Raw genomic sequence first — 18269 nt, 5'->3', positions numbered from 1 at the left:
GGAACGCTTAAAAGATCTTTTTGATCAGCTACAAGTTCTTGTTCCTTAGCTACTTGCTCTCCATCTTCTAGTGCCAACTCCAAGTCTTTGTTGTTGCTTTCCAGAATCACATCATTTAGCCTGTGATGCGAGGATATATGGATCGTGAAGATATGAGGACTGGTTCATATGGAGGTTCACCAGTGTAAAGCCATCTTCCTCTTTAACTCCATTTCCTTTGTTTGCCCAAGTACACTTAAATAATGGAACCTCGAACATGTGATAGTCCAACAAAATGATCTCCTTTATCACACCATAAAATGAAACTACGTCTGCCATGTGTCTTGAATCTCGAGCACTAGACCTACACATAGAGAATGCTTCATATGTGACTCCACTGTTTTGAGTTTTCCGCTTTACGTCTTCTATATGGAAACGATGCCCATTAACAACATATCTCTTATACAAATGAGCAATATTTCTAGGTCCAAAAGCAAGCCATCTGAGCCTTGTGGAATGATGTTTTGAGTTAGTTGGTACCTTACAAGAACATGTAACAAATACATTAGTACCAAAACTGACTTTACAAGAACGTAAAAAAACTACTGCATACCTTTTTCCTAATCCACTTTGCAAACCGGTCATTGTTATATTTCCATTTAAGAGTTTCATTTCTGGCACATCTCGCATCTGTAGACTTGAGTTCTTCCAAATGCAACCTAGTAATATAGAAGTTATATACATTACACACTATGTATAGTATATACTAGCATGTTGAAATAATAGTCGCATCAAGATAACTTACTCAATAAAGGGATCCATAACTGCTGTGTTCATAAGAACATATCTGTGAGCTATGTCACGTTCCTTGTTTGTAAGGGTAATTTCTGTAGCCTTATATAGAGGTCGGCCTTCAAGTGATAAATGATCTGAAACAATATCTTCATTACGGTTGACTGGTTCTTCAGTAGGTACAGAGTTATGCAGAAATTCTAGTTAAAAGGCAAGGCATTCTCCAGCTAGATATCCCTCAGCCATGCATGCTTCTGGTCTTGCAAAATTCTTAACATATGCCTTCAATGTTTTCATGTACCTGCAGTTCAAACAGAAAACGCTAGTAAAATATTACTACCACCGAAATATCATTGTAATTTAGCTAATTAACCAGACGACTACCTCTCAAAAGGGTACATCCAACGAAAATGTACTGGTCCACCTAATCTTGCTTTCCTTGCTAAATGTACAGGCAGATGGAACATAATATCGAAGAGTGAAGGAGGAAAGTATATTTCCATCAAGCATAAAGTTTCAACAATCTCAGCCTTCAAGGTTATCAACTTCTTAGGGTCTATCACACGCTGACATAATCGATTAACTGCAACTCTTGGCCCGTTTGGCAGTAAGCCTCTCAATACCACAGGAAACAGATTATGTATTAGAACATGATGATCATGAGACTTCATACTACCTATTACAGGTGGATCCACTGTAACACAATTGGCAATATTGGCACAATAACCATTGGGACCTCTGAATTTAGACAATCTCTTACAAAATCTTATTTTTTCATCCTTAGACAACCAATAAGCAGCAGGTGGCAAATATGTTCTCTTCCCACGTACCTCAGTGTGTAGGTTTTTTCTAATGCCCATATCTTCTAAATCTTTGCGTTCATTCACTCCATCTTTGGATTTACAGTTATGCATCATCAAAGACAGCAAAGCATCACACACATTCTTCTCCACATGCATCACATCAATGTTGTGACGCACCGGCATATCCTACAACCAGTGACATAAGTAGTTATTTATATATGAATGCATCAGATACATAACAAAAGAATTATAATGAAGTTTTACCTTCCAATATGGTAAGTCAAAGAAGACAAACCGCTTTTTTCGACCTCCAGAGATCAGATTTTTCGTCAGTCTCTTCATGTGCAGGCACTTCATCTTCTGTTATATCTGTTCTTTTCCTCTTGCTTCTCTTATCCACCGGCTTGCCAAAATCATTTCTAAAATCTCTAAGTATCTCAAATATCTGACCTCCACTTTGAATTCTATTTGCAGTCCCACTCTCAATACTATTGTCAAACCAAAATTTTTTCTTTCTGAAAGGATGACCAGGTCTGAGTCGTTTCCTGTTGCCCATATACACATACTTTCTACTGAACTTTAGCCACCGATTTAGTGTATCTTTTCCACAGTCTTTACATTCTTGTTTCCCTTTCACCTTGCATCCAGCCATTCCCAATGCAGGGTAGTCAGTAATTGTCCACAACAATATAGCTTTAAGAGTAAACGTCTCTTTAGAAAATGCATCATACACTTTCATACCTTCATTCCATAAATCTCTAAGATCATCTATCAAAGGTTGTAGATAGACGTCAATGTTATTGATTGGTGCAGTTGGACCAGGAATAAGCATTGTGAGCATGATATTCTCAGCTTTCATGCACTTGGTTGGAGCCATATTGTAGTTAATTAACAACACCGGCTAGGTACTGTACTTGGTGTTCTGTATTGAGAATGGATTCATCCCATCAGTCAAGAGTCCTAGTCTGAGATTTCTAGCTTCAGCTGCAAACTCCAGCCACTTGTCATTCACCTGAACCCAAGTTAATGAGTCAACAGGATGCCTCATTGTACCATCTTCACTAGCATTTGAAAAATGCCAAGTCAACTCCTCAGCCAACCTTTTCGATCTAAACATCCTTTTGAATCTATCTTTGATAGGAAAATACCGTAGCACCTTCGCAGGAATCCCTTTCTTCTCCTCACCAGTGTGTTTGTCTCTTTCCCATCTCGAATCTTTACATCTGGGACAACTAACCATATCCTCATATTCATTTCGATAAAGAACACAGTCATTCTTGCAGGCATGAATGATTTCATAACCAAAACCAAACATCTTCAGGAACTTCTTCATCTCATCCGTCGACTTTGGGAGAACATTACTCTCTGGCAGCATGTCATGGACTTGCATTAGGAGCTGATCGAAGTAGTTTTCTGACATTCCACTCTTCACCTTGATTCTGTAAAGCCCCATGATTGCAGAAACCTTGGTGTACTTGGGACAAGACGAGTACAATGGAGTTTCAGCGTCTTGTAGCTTTTTCCTAAACTCGGATTCTTCTCCATGTCCATCATCTTCAAACTGATCACTCGGCTGACCTTCAGAACTTCCACTGTATTCTCTTGCTAAAAAAGCAGTCCTAATCAAATTGTATGCCTCATGCTCAGATGTTGCTACTTCACTACTCTTATCTGCCCTTATTTCCCCATGCTTGCTCCAGCATTTATTCCTCTTATACTTGTGATCCATCCCCTTAATCACTAAATGATCCAACACTGTCCCTAGTGGTTGATGACAAACATTGCGGCAGTCGATACATGGACAGAACATATGAGAAAGATTTCCCAATTTCTTTGCTGATTCATACACAAAACAAGTAGCACCTTGCTCGTATTCAAGGCTAGCCCTATAAGGCAAGATCATTACCAAGATTAATATTCAAAAACTCAATGGAAAGATACAAAAAGAAGTATGCAATTAAGTATACAAAACTAAACAGAAACAAATTCATACCTTGGTAACCATACCCAAGCCTTATCCATGGTACCACAATGAATCCACAGCTCCAAAGAAATATACACACAAATTTACCACACAATCACTTAATCAACTTCACAAAGACATTTAAACAACTCAAGAGAGAATCAAATCTCAGTCGTTGCTATACCTTTAAAGTTTTTTTTTTCTTCCTCGTTTGATGGGCTCCAACTGCAAAAGATAAGAAAAATGATCAATCAGTTAAACTAAAACAAACAATAAGATAACTCGCGAATTACTGAAACCATCAAGCCTAAAAATTACCTTCCCCTGAAGAAATCCTTACAATAACAATTCCTTCCTGCGTAATAGATCAGATCTAAACTCAGATTATAATATAACAACTCAAAACCAACGGAATAACATGCACAGATATATCAAAGTTAGTACCTTCAAATCGAACAGGTTTTTCAAGATGAGAATGTGATCCTTCGACTGCAAGAGTTAGTCGCAATCGTCGACGGTACGCTTTGGAAATCGGAAGTCTATCGGAATCGGAGAAGGTTTACAGATTTCAAACTCGGAGATTTTAATAATTGGAGAAGGTTTCTGGGTCTCGAGTGATGAAGCAAAGTATAAGAACAGATAATGAAATTGGCAGGATATTAAGAGATTAAGAGTTTCTGAGTTTGAAATCGGAGAATCAATGGGTTTCAAATCGTTGATTGTTAACGATTCTGGGTTTCTAGCAGATCGAAAAGCTATTTGATAGAAAGAGTCAAAGTGGATGGGGAAATCGAAAAGGGGGAAAAATCAGTATTTCCTCACTAAAAAATTTCTAAGTATGGAGGGAATCGAAAAAAAATTTTCCGCCATAAGATATTACAGCGTTTAAAGTACAAGTCTGCTATGAAAACAAATTATTTTACAAAAAAACTACTCCGCGAATTTCAGTATCACACATATTATAGCGGTCACGCATGTTTACCGCTATTACAAAAAAAAAGGAATACAAAATGATAGCACAATTCAAATAAACGCTACTCGTGTGCTATTAAAACTCGTATTTCCTGTAGTGAGCGCAGCCGGGCCGTGGCAGCTTGAAGAAATTAGATCCGGACCGATCTTCTGGGACGTTTTGGTAAGTTTTTTTTTAAATCTTAATTACAATATATATATATATATATATTAATATATTGTAATTAATATATATATATTAATATATATATTTAACATATAATTTTTTGATGTAGGTTTGGCATGACAACAACGTTGGTTGGAACGTCTCAGATACCATCAAGGGGTTCTTCGTACAACCCCATGTCAGCTTTAAAAGCTGAATCAGTCTACCATTGACACTTGGTTCAAGTGTTTCACGGTAAGTTTTAGTATTAATTTATTTATTTTAAAATTAATTATTTATATTTTTATTTATTTCTAATGATTTTTATAGCAAAAATGGTACTGGGAACTTTTCGCACACGAGCGGATGAAGACAAAGTTCTTGGAGAGCGTCAAGCTCCGCCTCAATAACACCATTTCCGACTGGAAGCATAAATGGGAGGTTGAGGAGAACAGGGCAAAACCGGGGCCAATGGCTGACGCAGTGTGGGAGGGACTAGTGCGGCATTGGTTGGATCCGCATGCTTAGACCATTGCTTTTAAATGTTGGGGTTCCAGGTTTGTGTTTTTTTTTTAATAGATAGTGAATTGAAGTTCTAATAGTTTTACCTATATATATAAATAACCATTTTTTTCCTATTTCAGGAACACTGTAGATGAGCAGGGGCAGCCGAAGAAGTTCATTTACACTTCCAGTCAAGTTTCTTTTGCTCACAGACGCCTTATGATGGTAGGTTTTCATAAAAAAATTTTAACTTATATAATTTTTCTTATTAACATTTTCGTTATGATTTTGTACAATGAGAGCCACGACGAGGAGCAGAATACGAGGCTCAACGAGATTAGATTAGACGAGTAGAATTAGGTTGTTTTTGGTAAAAAACTGTAATTTTTTTTTAATTTTAGTTTTATTTTTTTTAAATTAATTTTTTTTTGAACTTTAAAATTATCATTTTAAAAAAAAAAAATTAATTTAATAATTCATCGTAAATTCGTCGTCCAATTATGATAATTTTACATCCGATATTTAAATATTTGTAAGACGATTTCACGATGATATATATATATATATACGATGTACATACGTCGATAAGTTTACGATGATTATACGACGACTAGGATACTAAATTTGTTGATGTAAGTCAATTTAAATTTGACGTAAACATACGACCATCATGATCGCCATAAAAATGTAGTGGATCTTACAACGAATATACGATGATTCGATTATGAAGATTTTACGATGGTTTGTAAGCATCCTGATGAGGTCATCGAGCACCCTAAGGAGGATCCCAACATCCCAACACTTCAAACAGGTCCCATGACTCGATCCAGAACCAGGAACCTGCGTGAAAAGATCAACTTAGCCGTATCTAAGTTCATACAAGCACCCGAGGAGGAACAAGCAGAGGACACGGCTCAAACTCAACCGAACCCGCCCCGGTCCAGCAAGGAAACAAGTATGAAATCTCTCTTGACAGGACAAGGAGTTGAGACCAACAAAGAACCCGAGGAGATCATCACTCAAGAGTCGAAGACAAGCAACACAAAACACTTAGTCGTTAGCAATCAACCTGAGTTTTCACAAGAGATACTAGCTGAGGAGGCTGCCAAGGGAGGGATTCACGCCTTTGAAACAAGCATCATCAACACTACCAAGACCGCAGAAGACCACTTGAAGATCGCCTCAACAAACGTTAAGAACAGCTCACTTCTCTCATGGCTACTCTTGCGTGTAAACCAAGTAAGTTTTACTTATGAGTTTTGTGCAGGAACAGGGGATCAGCTCAGTGGAGATTAAGCTAAGGGAAGCCAGAGACACCAGAGTTCAAGTCTCGGCCAAGGCTTAGTAGTTATTTCTTTTTATTTTCGTTTAAGTAGAACTTTCCTTATTTCTGTCCAAATGAGACAACTCACTGTTTGCTTTATTTCTTTTCTGATTTCTTTTGTTTCTTTTGTAAGTCCTGTGGTTTTTGAGTCTTTTCTTTTCATTTGAGCCGAACCCTAGAAGGTTCAAGCTGATGGACTGTTTATAAAGTCCCCTTGCAGCTTTGTAGTTCGATACCTTTTGCTCATCAATAAAATAACGACGTTTTCTTTGAAGCTTTTGCTTGAGAGAGTTGCTTGCCTTTGTGTGTGTGTGATTCCACTCAAAGGTTAGTGTTTTCTGTATCAGAGAGTCTTCTATCCTCTCTGTGGTGCCATCTATCCACCCTCACTTCCCCTGAACCGATCCAACAAAAGAGAGCGAAGGCCAGCTTGTTAGATCTCCATCAACTTGTGAGACTCTCCTCCGAGTCTTACACCACATCCTAAATTATATAATGGTTTTACGACGATTTGCCTTATACGATGATGTATTTACGACGTTTTGGAAACCGTTGCTAATTCGTCGATTTTACAATGGTACTTGAACCATTTTACATCCCTTTTACACTCCTCTCACAGGCTATATATATGAGCATCTCCACACTCATTTCTCTCATCCCTTTCTCACATCTCCCTCACACATCCTTCAATCTCTCTTTTGCTTTAGTCTTCTTTAAAAAGTAAGTCCTAGAGTATATCGTAGAACGATCAGTTTGTTGATTTTATAATTGGGTGCTACAATTATAGCTTCAAGTGGTTATATTCTGAAATCTGTTATCTCATACACCGCCACAATGCGGGAGATATTTGGGATCAAGGATAGAGTTCAACTCGCCTCCATTTCATCATTATTTTTTTTAATTGTATTTTCAGTTTTTATCTCAAAAATTTCTCTATTATATTTGCAATAATTTTCTCAATATTTTTACGTCTGCATCGTATTGAAATTGCAGGATCCAAATGCTCAACGTGGCTATCGGTTGGTTGGTTGGAGACGTTTGTTATGACTTATGAGGAGGCTTCCAAAGTTGCATCACCCATCACGCCTGTTCCTGGTGGTGTAGGACCAATGACCATATCCATGCTTATATCCAACACGTTGACATAAGCTAAGAGAATCCACAACTTTCAGTGATGACCTTTTTCGAGAATCAACAAAACTTAATTCTGATTTACTTGGCTCTTCTTTGACTTGTGTTCAGTTTCAATCTATATTGAGATCATTTGTAAGTTGTACTAGAAGGCAAGTTGTTTTATCTTGAAATATCGCTGTTGAGCTCCCTTATCTTTCCGTTCAGGCTTCTCCAACCTCTCATAGTTAATTGAATTTGCCTGTGGATATGAATGATCACATGAGGTAAAGACATACGTAAGACGTCTCAGTGATTTCTATTCATGTATATCTGGAAGCTTTGCGAAGATTTGTTACCCTTGCTCATAGGCTAACACGTTTAGAAAATATCTACAAGGTTGGTTTCTAAGGAGGATAAAAGATCAAGGGAGAAACCAGAGACATGGGTCAAACATAGTATCCATGGGTTCTTGAGCTACCATATAGCTTGAGCAGGCGCTTGTGAATGAGCTCTCGTTGATGTCAAAGTTAAAATGCAAGATGGGAACAATTTAGAGCATGTTCTACGATTGTTTTTTTTTTTTAATTATAGTAGTCTTGGTTTAATGATCTTGCTATTTCAATATTTTATGCTACCATTTTGAAAGGAAAACAAATTTCACTCAAGCTTTGTGTAAATGGTAGTGCAAAATGGGACTGTATTTGATTGGTTGTAACTCCTAATTAATGGTCTTTGGTTCTCCAGATGTGTTGTAATGTGAATTCAATGTCCCAATAAGAAATTTTCACTGACGAAGAAACTATCAAATTAAACAAGATACTATCAAATTAAATATCATATATGACATTCAAATTTCAAAAATTAGAAAATAGATCTTTATAATCCGTTAGGATTTCATGTTCCAGCAAGATAGCTGATGAAGAATTCCAGCGAAAAAATTATATATGACATCTCATGAATTAATTTTAGCCACTTACGTTTATTGTTTAACGTTGACATTTTCGAAGCCTAATTTTGCAAAGTCAGTATTTCGTGATTTAATCTGCGCTCATGATAGTTGAAAAATAAATTCATTAGTCAGATATGTACTTAGGCCATTTGTGACATAACTTCATGATCCATAGTGATGGTTGATATGGAGCTACAAAGAGAGAGAAATATTTAATTTTGTGTAAATGAAGTGACATATGATAATCTTTAAAGAGAAGCAAATAATTTTGTTTTAGCCCATGGATGGAAAATGGTACATCCTAACGAACTATTGGCACAAATTTTGATTGCAATTTAAGCAAATCATTTAATTTGGTGTTCCATATGCTTATTTGAGAAAAAGAAATTCATGTTTAATGCATTCTGAAGAAAAGAATAAAATAGCAGTCAGAATTGAATGGCAAAACGGTAAATATGAGTAACATTCGATAGGTGACAAGGAAATACGAAACCCAAAGTCACGTAAGAAGACTCGGGCACTTTTCGTAAAAGATTCTTCGACGACTCCAAAATTTCTTTTTCCTTTCCTGAATGAAATATCTTCTTTAACCAATTACCCATCTCGTGAATTCCTTCAAAGAATCTGCTTTTATATATCTGCTGATATAGCATTTGCGATCCGAAGTCAGAGCTCGAGTCTTTCTCTTTGCTGTTGTTGCTTTGATTTTGTGAGCAATTTCTAAAGCAAGCACCTTTTTGCAAGGTTTAAAAGTTTTTGTTTTAATTTCTGGGTTTTAAAAGGTGTCGGTTCCTCAAGTGGGTAGAGATTCACTTCGTGCTAGAGATTTGGAAATTTTAAGAGTTGGGTTTGTTTAGTGTGGATTTAAGAAGCTGGAGACCAAAGCTCGAGGCTTTCTCTTTGCTGTTGATTTTTTCAGCAATTTGTAAACATCTCTGGATTTGAAGACTTAAAAGGAAGCACCTTTTTTTTGCAGAGGTTAAGAGTTTTTTTTTTTTTTGGGTTTAAGCGGTTTCGATTGCTCAAGTAGAGATTTACTTCGTGCTGGAGATTTGGAAACTTTAGAGAGTTCGGTTTCTGTAGTGTGGATTTATTTGGTTTGGTGCTTTAGTAGTTTGTGCCTATGGCAAATCCTTGGAAGAAGCATAAATTGAAAGATACGGCTTTATGCCGTTTAGGGATTCTCTTTGCAGTTACAGTCTCTATAGTTCTGATGTTGGTGTCTGTACCCAGAACAACTAGGACTTTCACCGACCGAGATTTGGATGATTTAGACGAAGATTTGGTATATAAGCTTAATGCTTCGTTGCTAAGAGTAGCTAGATGTAACAGAATGTCGTTTAGGTTGCATAGAAAAAACCTTTTCCCACCGAGGAATCTTGATCTGTACCCGGATTTGGCCAAAGACCGTGTGGTTATCGTCTTGTATGTGCACAATCGGGCTCAGTATTTTCGTGTAACTGTGGAAAGCTTGTCCAAGGTTAAAGGAATAAGTGAGACTTTGTTGATTGTTAGCCATGATGGTTACTTTGAAGAGATGAACAAGATTGTGGAGAGTATCAAGTTTTGCCAGGTAAAGCAGATATTCTCGCCATATTCTCCTCACATATTTCGAGATAGCTTCCCTGGGGTGACCCCGAGTGATTGTAAGAACAAAGGTGATGAGGCTAGGAAACATTGTGAAGGCAATCCGGATCAGTATGGAAACCACAGGTCTCCAAAGATTGTGTCTTTGAAGCATCATTGGTGGTGGATGATGAACACGGTTTGGGATGGATTGGAGGAGACTAAAGGTCACGAGGGTCATATTCTTTTCATCGAAGAAGATCACTTTCTTTTTCCTAATGCATACCGGAATATACAGACTCTCACGAGGCTGAAACCTACGAAATGTCCCGACTGCTTTGCTGCTAATCTAGCACCGTCTGATGTGAAGTCAAGAGGAGAAGGGCTTGATAGTTTGGTTGCAGAGAGAATGGGAAATATTGGGTATTCGTTTAATAGAAGTGTGTGGGAGAATATACACCAGAAGGCAAGAGACTTTTGTTTCTTTGATGATTACAATTGGGATATAACGATGTGGGCAACGGTTTTCCCTTCGTTTGGTTCACCTGTTTACACATTGAGAGGGCCTAGGACCAGTGCGGTCCACTTTGGTAAATGTGGGTTGCATCAAGGTAGAGGAGAGGAAGGTGATTGTATTGATAATGGGGTTGTAAACATTGAGGTTAAAGAAACAGATAAAGTTGTGAACATAAAGGAAGGATGGGGAGTTCAGGTGTTTAAGCATCAACCTGGTTATAAAGCTGGTTTCAAAGGTTGGGGAGGTTGGGGAGACGAAAGGGACCGGCGTTTATGTTTGGATTTTACCACTATGTATCGTTCCAGAAGCAGTGGTGCATCTCCATGAAAGTTTTAGATACTTCCAAGTAAATTTGGTAATATAGTCAGTATCTTTTCGAGGGCTTGCTTTGTATTTTTACGTGGTTTTGTGAGTCGATTGGCGTCGGGTTTCTTGTTATATTCTTTTGTTATATCTTGTTTGTATTACCAGACGTATTGTGTTCTTTCTATACAAAGTTCTGTCGCTTTTTGTGTGTGTTTATTGGAAATAGTTTCAAGGAAATGGAATGGCACTAGTATTGACAAAACTGACTTAGCCGGAGGGTGATAGAAGGTCTGATTGAAGGAACTCAAAATCTGTACTGTAGTATAGATGGTAGTAGTTGGGCCAAACTAAGCCCACAAAGACCCAATAGCTAGCTTCACGTTCCCAACATGTGCCGAGAACCATACCAAAGCAGTGTGCTAGAAATGAGTCTAAGATGGCAGGATTTACCACTATATACCTATGGTAGTGATGGTTGGTCCAGACTTCTCATACAGTAAAATCTTTATAAACTAATACTAAAAACACTATAAATTAATAATTTTTTATAGTTCTGAGTTAAATCGGTTCAAAATATAAATTGCAATTAAAAAAATAACATAATTCGAGAAAATAATAAGATAATAATTTTAACAAAAATTATACATAGATATATGGTTTTATAAATATCATAAATTAATAATTACCATAAACATAAATTAATATAAACATATAAATGAGATAATCTATTAAAATATAATTTAGTGATGTTTTCTATTTATTTTAACTTAAAGACTTTTTGAAACTCATCTCTAATTTCAGAAAGATTGTTTTAAAGATTATAAAAAATTATTTTTAAATTAATAAGAAATATTTTTTATTTGAAATTTATAAATTAATAACTCTATAAATTAATAAAATATCAAATTTCTGACATTATTAATTTATAAAAATTTTACTGAATTTAGAATCTTTATGTGGTGTGCTCTGTTTACGGACCAGCCTTTTTTATGTAGGAAGAAGGTTCAAGTCTACCCGTTTATTAGGAGGTACGCACATAATGGATATCTTACGCGTTGACTTGTTGACAAAATACTTTTGCTTATTTGCTAAAAAAAGTAACAAAATATATCACATTCATCTATCTTTTTTTATTTATCAGACATCCTTGCCGCAGCAAAGCTCGTGTACAATGCTAAAAAAAGGGCAACATGTTCAAAACAATACTAATAAGTTTTGAATAAACACAAGACGTGACACTCGCAATACGATAATTGAATCCCTTACCACTCCCTCTGGTTGCTACTTGTGTCCTAGGCACCTTAATAAGCTATTAACTAAAAAATATACACCATTTAATCCTCTCTTCATATTTGGATTCCTATCTAATGGTCCAGGCATCAACTTTGGATTATTTGTTTTAAATGGATCAAACATACCAAAGATTAGAGGAGCTCACTTGCCCAGTATAAAAAGTTCTTGGCCTAGCATTTAATGCGGGTCAAAGCATATGGCCATCTTTCATGTTCATTTCTAGCTGTAAGGCTCGATCTTGTAGACAAACTCAAATTGGATCAGTGATTGATATCCAAGCAGCAGCTGCCCGAGTCCACTCGGAACCAGTCCGAGACTGAAGTAAGTAAAGTTACAACTTACCTTTTAGGTTGAGTGCTTTAACCATTCAGCCATGGATGCAAGCGAGTACCAAGGAATAGAAACTTTACAAATAAAACCTGGAGATTGGAATCTATTGCCGGAAGGCGATTTATCTCTCTTTGTGGAGCCCTTTCTCTCTCAAGCTAGTTGCTTTACCAAAGTGTCCATGAAAAGCAAAAATAACACCACAAGAATTTTCCTCACTAAGCTTTCAGGCGTTCCTTGGGGTTCGCTCGCTTTTCACATGCCCTTTGTCCAATAGTCTGTCCTACCATCTCATTACTAAGTGATTGAGTCCGATCCCATGTGTTGGGTCCCTCATTCGGATCCAAGTATGCTTAACACAACATAACTCATGAGATTGTGCAACTCCGAACTGGGCCCTTCTGGTATCTCGTACACATTTCGATGAATGGAAAGATCCAGAAACAGCTTCGTGGGTACCATCAATATTTACTGGAGGAGCAGCAATGATAACAGAGAGCTTCTTTGACTAGGTAAAAAATCGATATTCTAATTGAATGAAACTCATACGTTAGACGTGTTGGTCAAAAGTCAAACGCTTCCAAGACTGGGCAAAGAAAGCCTAGAACTCCAATTGGCTTAAGTGTACTCCCAATGATATTCTAGTCTCTATTGAAAGACTTCTGGTCAGACACAAGAAAAATAATGTAATATCCCATTTCATTGGGGCGGAAAACAAATCGACCCAGAAATAATACAACAAAAGAATCTTTTGGGTCTTTTAATATCAATAGGTAGTCAACATTAGTTAGAGTTCTCTAATGTATAACTTCCTCTTTTTAGTCTATATTAGATTAAATGAAATTAGGTTTTACTTCAATTTTATTCTATTTTTTCTATTTTTTACTTTAAAATGGAGTGATGAACAACAAAATGGAGTAAACCTATTTGGAATAATAATACTAGTTACTCTATTTTAGAGTGGGATATAGAGTAGGGATAGAGAGAATCTATACTTTTAAAGGAAAATATTTTTGTGTCCAAACATGATTTCTTTCATTTAAAATTATTATATTTTTGGATAACTATATTACCAAACAAATCAATTTAGTGTAATATTAATAAAATAATATATTTTTAATTTATACTTTAATATAAATCCGAAATTTTAAATTTAAATTTAGATTTATTTTAGTTTTTTTAAATATAGGTTATAATAATTATCAAAAATTATAAAATAAGTTATTATTATATCGTTACAAATAATAAACTGAATATTAATTTAGATTTCATTCAAATAATCAAATTTAAATAATATTTTCAATGGAAAAGATGAAAATGATATATTATTATATATTTTTATAAATAAGTATAAAATTTTAAATATTCAAACTTAATAAATATTTAAAATATACAAATAATATTAACGGACAAGTAGAATTATGTTTTATAATCACGGTTCTTTTTGGATTAATATGAACGGACGGGTGAGAAAAATATTTTTATAATCGCGATCATATATCATATATATTAAAATCGGGTTCAGAATAAGCAATGGAGGCCTCTCATTGAGTTTCAGCGTGGTTAATTACCGTTTGCCCCTTAATGAGAATAATTAATTTATGAATATATTAACCAAATATTTTTAAACAAACTCGAGCAAATCAATATCGTAAGCCCATACAAATATTCACGGCCCATATTTTACGTGACATAAACGAAATACTACCGACCTAAACCCTAATCTTAAACACCTATATACATAAGTCTCATACGTTCATTCTTTCAATCGTTTTAGAAAAACCCTAGGTTAAACTTTCTCATATGCAATATTTTCTTTGATTTGTTTGTGTTCTGCGGCGTTTTGATTTGCGTTTATATATTGCTTGCTTTTTTCTTTGGATTAATTGTTTATATGTGTGATTACTTTCTGGATATCAATGGAACTGATCATTTATTTATTTTGTTGTTTGATTGTTTGTAGGTAATTAACTACAGGCAGCGCGATATAATTTGTTCGTGTTCATCGTCCCATATTGGTCTAGGTATGGTTCATGTTATCCAATCAGAATTCGTTCATGTTTTGGTTTGGTTGTCGTCTTATTCATTTGTTAATGGATCTGAACTTTTTAATATGTTTTCATCTTTGTTGTTGCTTATCAATTTTTAACAGATTTGTTTTCATCTTTGTAGTGGCTTTTAGTTTTCGTACTAGAATAGCTTACCAAGCTCAAGTATTTCTAATCGTCTTATCTAAACCTAAAACGAAAACTCTAATCTGTCTACGAACTATACATATCAAACCTATATCTATACCACATTCACTTATTAGGTGTTTATTATTTTCCTGTTTTAGTTAATTGTATGACTGTCGTACATTATTTTGAATTGATGAGTTTGTTCTTTAATAACTTTAGGTGTTTTATTTGCCTGTGCATCTTCCATTGCCGCAAATTTCCTTCTCTGATGACGTGAACATGTCTGATCCGAAGAATAAAAGCAGATTGTTAGCTTGGATGGAATGTAGTCGTATCTATCCGAAGGCGAGCACGTTGTTATATTCTGATATCTTTCTTACAGATGCTCGCCTTCTTGAAGGAGACCCCCTGAAAATAGACCAGACACGTACATAACATTTGGCACTTAGTTATTTTGTTGCATCTCTTTTCTTTTAGTGCACTATTTAAGACTGTCTCTGACAGAATATCTATACTTTTATTCCTGCAGTCAGTGCTTATTAGAGAATCACTACTTGTAACCAAGTAGAAGGGTGAGCAAGTCCTTTTTTGTACTACTTGTAAGCAAGGTGAAATAGAAGCTGTTGTGATAGCCAGTGATTGGTAAAGCAACATGCTTGGTGGACAGCACAGATATCCAATCACGATGTAACTGGACATCTTCCGAAGGATCTTTGTCGTTCCTTTTTTTTACCAGTTTGATTGAATTTGATTTGTAAAATAAAATCTTGGGACCGATTGTTTTGAGTAATGGAATACAGTCCAAATTTTGTGTTGTGATTTCAATCATACCAATAAGATGTCAGAATTCAAGTTTGAAATTTAGATCTTAGATTTTCTTGTGTGCATATTCTGATTATGATTTTTTTTTTGTCAGGTGACTCAGTTGAAGGCAGAGGGATTAACGATATCTGTTATTCCCGAATATGTTGGAAAAGCAATGGGAAAGTTAGAGAAGCCTATGATGCTCGACCGTCAGTGTCGGTGGGAATCTCCAGTGTCGGAGTCGGTGAAGTTTCTTCAGTATTTAAAGTCAGGGAAAGTTTTTAAGAACTGCATTGGTGAAGAATTTTCGTAAGAACTGCACAAACTGGTGCAAGTTTCTTGGGAGAAAAGAAAACATCAGGTATTTTTAGAATATCTTTCATCTGTGGACAATCTGTATTATTTTATCTCTTTGGGACGTGTTTATTTCTAACTGTCTTACCTCACAATCCACCTGCAGGTTGCCCCGTGTGAACAAGAAGCCCTTCGATTTAAAACACTATGCATAGTGCGTATCTACCTGATCATATGGGGAAAAGCTTCGAATGTTATTATTGCATCTTTTTCAAAAGTTTATCAGTCCATCTGAAAATATTCTCATCAGTGACGTTAGTCTGATAACTAGGGAGAAGGTCCAGCATATGGTGGGGAAACGAAAAATTCCTTGAGAGTGTAGTTACCATGATACAGAGTCATTGAAAAGGTGATCTTCTATTTGATACAATGCTTTTATGGATTTTTTTTTTTTGTTTTGACAACGCTTTTATGGAATTAAAATGCGTAATTGATTGTAAAATTTATGCCTGCATGAAATTGAGAAGAACAAGAATGAAAATGCAAATCAATCTATGTGGAGAAACTATGGTGACCTGAACGAGTTCTTCTGGTCAGAACATTCACTGTCTAATGTCTATTTGCTACCATGTCTGTGTTTTTTAAAAGACGGGAACAACACTAATTAAGATTTGTTACGTTTACACCAAAAAAATAAAACAAGATTTGTTACGTTTTCCACAAGTTTCTTGAATGCTTCTGATCTGGATTAGTTTGTGTTGTCTTCTTTGTGTATTGTTTTCGTTGAAGTTTGATGGTATTTGTTTTTTTTTATAACTTTTTTACAATCGAGCAACATTGATTTTTCTTAGAAATTGGCTCTCATCCTACCCATTAACACCTTTGGATCCACCAAATAGATTTTACATAAGATTATGTTAGACTTAATTTAAATTTAAGTGGGATTTTTACCACCAGAAAAAATTTTTAAGTGATTTTCAGTTGATTATTTTTAAAAAAGGTAACAAGATTAAGAAGATGTCGAATGATGGTTTACAGTTCATAATTGTTTGATACAATTATATGCAAATGACCGGATTGATAATTTCTTTGTGTTTTCCTTTAGGTAGATAATTCCTCATTGTTAACTGATAATATGTTTTGTTTTTCAAACTTTTTGTTCTAATCTTGGATCACCAGGAGGAGAAGAGCAAGAGAAAGAAGATGATGATAATGATTTCGATTGTGATCCTTTGCCTATTATCTATGTTTGTTTCTTTCTCATCAATCTCATACCTCACATCCAAAAATTATCTATTTATTCTCTTTTTTTTATATGAAATATGTAATTGTTAATTTCTATGAAGAATTAAGGAACTTAACAATTATGTAGAGAATGCAGATTCTGGATATTTGTGAGTCCGTGACAACCTGCTGATCACACGGTTAAAGTTTTATAGGTACTAGCAAACAATCTTTCATTGTTTTTATCAAAATTTGATGGGGGATGAACATGGTTGTATGGGCTTACGGAACGTTGATCAAAGATATTGATGAGATGGGCAGTGGAAGCGACGTTGATCTCTCAATTAGAGAGGTACAGCAGATCTATTGACACAAATAAAATATGATGTTTTGATCCTTTAGAATCTATACATCTGAAATCTGATGAGGTATCTTAAAGGAAGAGTTTGAGGCTAAATCTTGCAGTTACAAAGTATATCAACAAAATCTGATTTGGGGTTTATAGAGTTAACGATGTGAAACAATACATCAGGCAGCTTTCCAACTTTTCTCACCAGTTGTTAACGAAGCTGTCTGATGCTACGATTTGTTTTCGTTGATAATTTAAGGTATGAAAGTTAAGGTTACAATCAAAATTACATGGAGAAGATAAACAAAAAAACCCCAATAATATAGAGGAATACGAAGAAGAAAATTTCACACATGATAGGATTTTGTGGTCGTGGATGTGACGAGGGAGAGAAAAAGAAAGAGGGAGAAACAGAGGAGATGATGACGAAAGACTCGGCCTTTGAAGTTCAAATAGATCACAATATATAAACAATGGTGGCCAGAGCAAAAGAGAGAAAGAACTGAATTGCGAAAGAAGTAAACTGTAAAGCAAACACAAAGTATAATGAATTTATATAGCGTAATCTATCCAGGGTTACAAGTATACCAAAGCCATAGTTGAAGAGCTCAAATTAAACCGAAAAAGAAAGGAAAAAAAAAAGTGAATTGTGATATGAATCACAGATTTGAACAAAAAAAAAGATGAATATTTGCATGATAATTGAAGATATATGTGCTTACATGTTAGTATATTTGTTTTTACTACTTTTTTGTTACAATTCAGGAGTGTTGGTTGCTCATGATGCAGATCAATCTTTTTAATCGGAAGGAGAGAGGAGATAGGTCATGATTACAATCAGATAATGAAGCTGCTCATGATGCAGATC

General features: G+C 35.4%; 2 protein-coding genes across 2 annotated transcripts in view; both read left to right on the top strand.

Moving 5' to 3' along the window:
• The first annotated feature begins 9082 nt into the window (after positions 1-9082).
• LOC18013940 (alpha-1,6-mannosyl-glycoprotein 2-beta-N-acetylglucosaminyltransferase) lies at positions 9083-11149 on the top strand. Its single transcript, XM_006396099.2, has one exon. It carries the CDS (start codon positions 9668-9670, stop codon positions 10952-10954), a length of 1287 nt encoding a protein of 428 aa, XP_006396162.1. The 5' UTR covers positions 9083-9667; the 3' UTR covers positions 10955-11149.
• Positions 11150-15519: 4370 nt separating this feature from the next.
• The window catches only part of LOC112084372 (protein PFC0760c-like), a 7985-nt gene continuing 5235 nt past the window's right edge, over positions 15520-18269 (top strand). Inside the window, exons 1-2 of the mRNA XM_024153493.1 lie at positions 15520-15540; positions 15647-15843. Coding sequence (XP_024009261.1) covers positions 15520-15540; positions 15647-15843 — 218 coding nt within the window. The remainder of the gene's footprint in view (positions 15541-15646; positions 15844-18269) is intronic.

The sequence above is a fragment of the Eutrema salsugineum genome, unplaced genomic scaffold (genome assembly GCF_000478725.1).
Source record: "Eutrema salsugineum unplaced genomic scaffold, Eutsalg1_0 scaffold_4, whole genome shotgun sequence".
In the NCBI taxonomy this organism is placed as follows: Eukaryota; Viridiplantae; Streptophyta; class Magnoliopsida; order Brassicales; family Brassicaceae; genus Eutrema; species Eutrema salsugineum.
This window is presented reverse-complemented; position numbering and strand designations above follow the sequence as displayed.

Bases quoted from the DNA above. Each gene is read 5' to 3' on its own strand.
- LOC18013940 (XM_006396099.2), top strand. From the start codon at position 9,668: ATGGCAAATCCTTGGAAGAAGCATAAATTGAAAGATACGGCTTTATGC.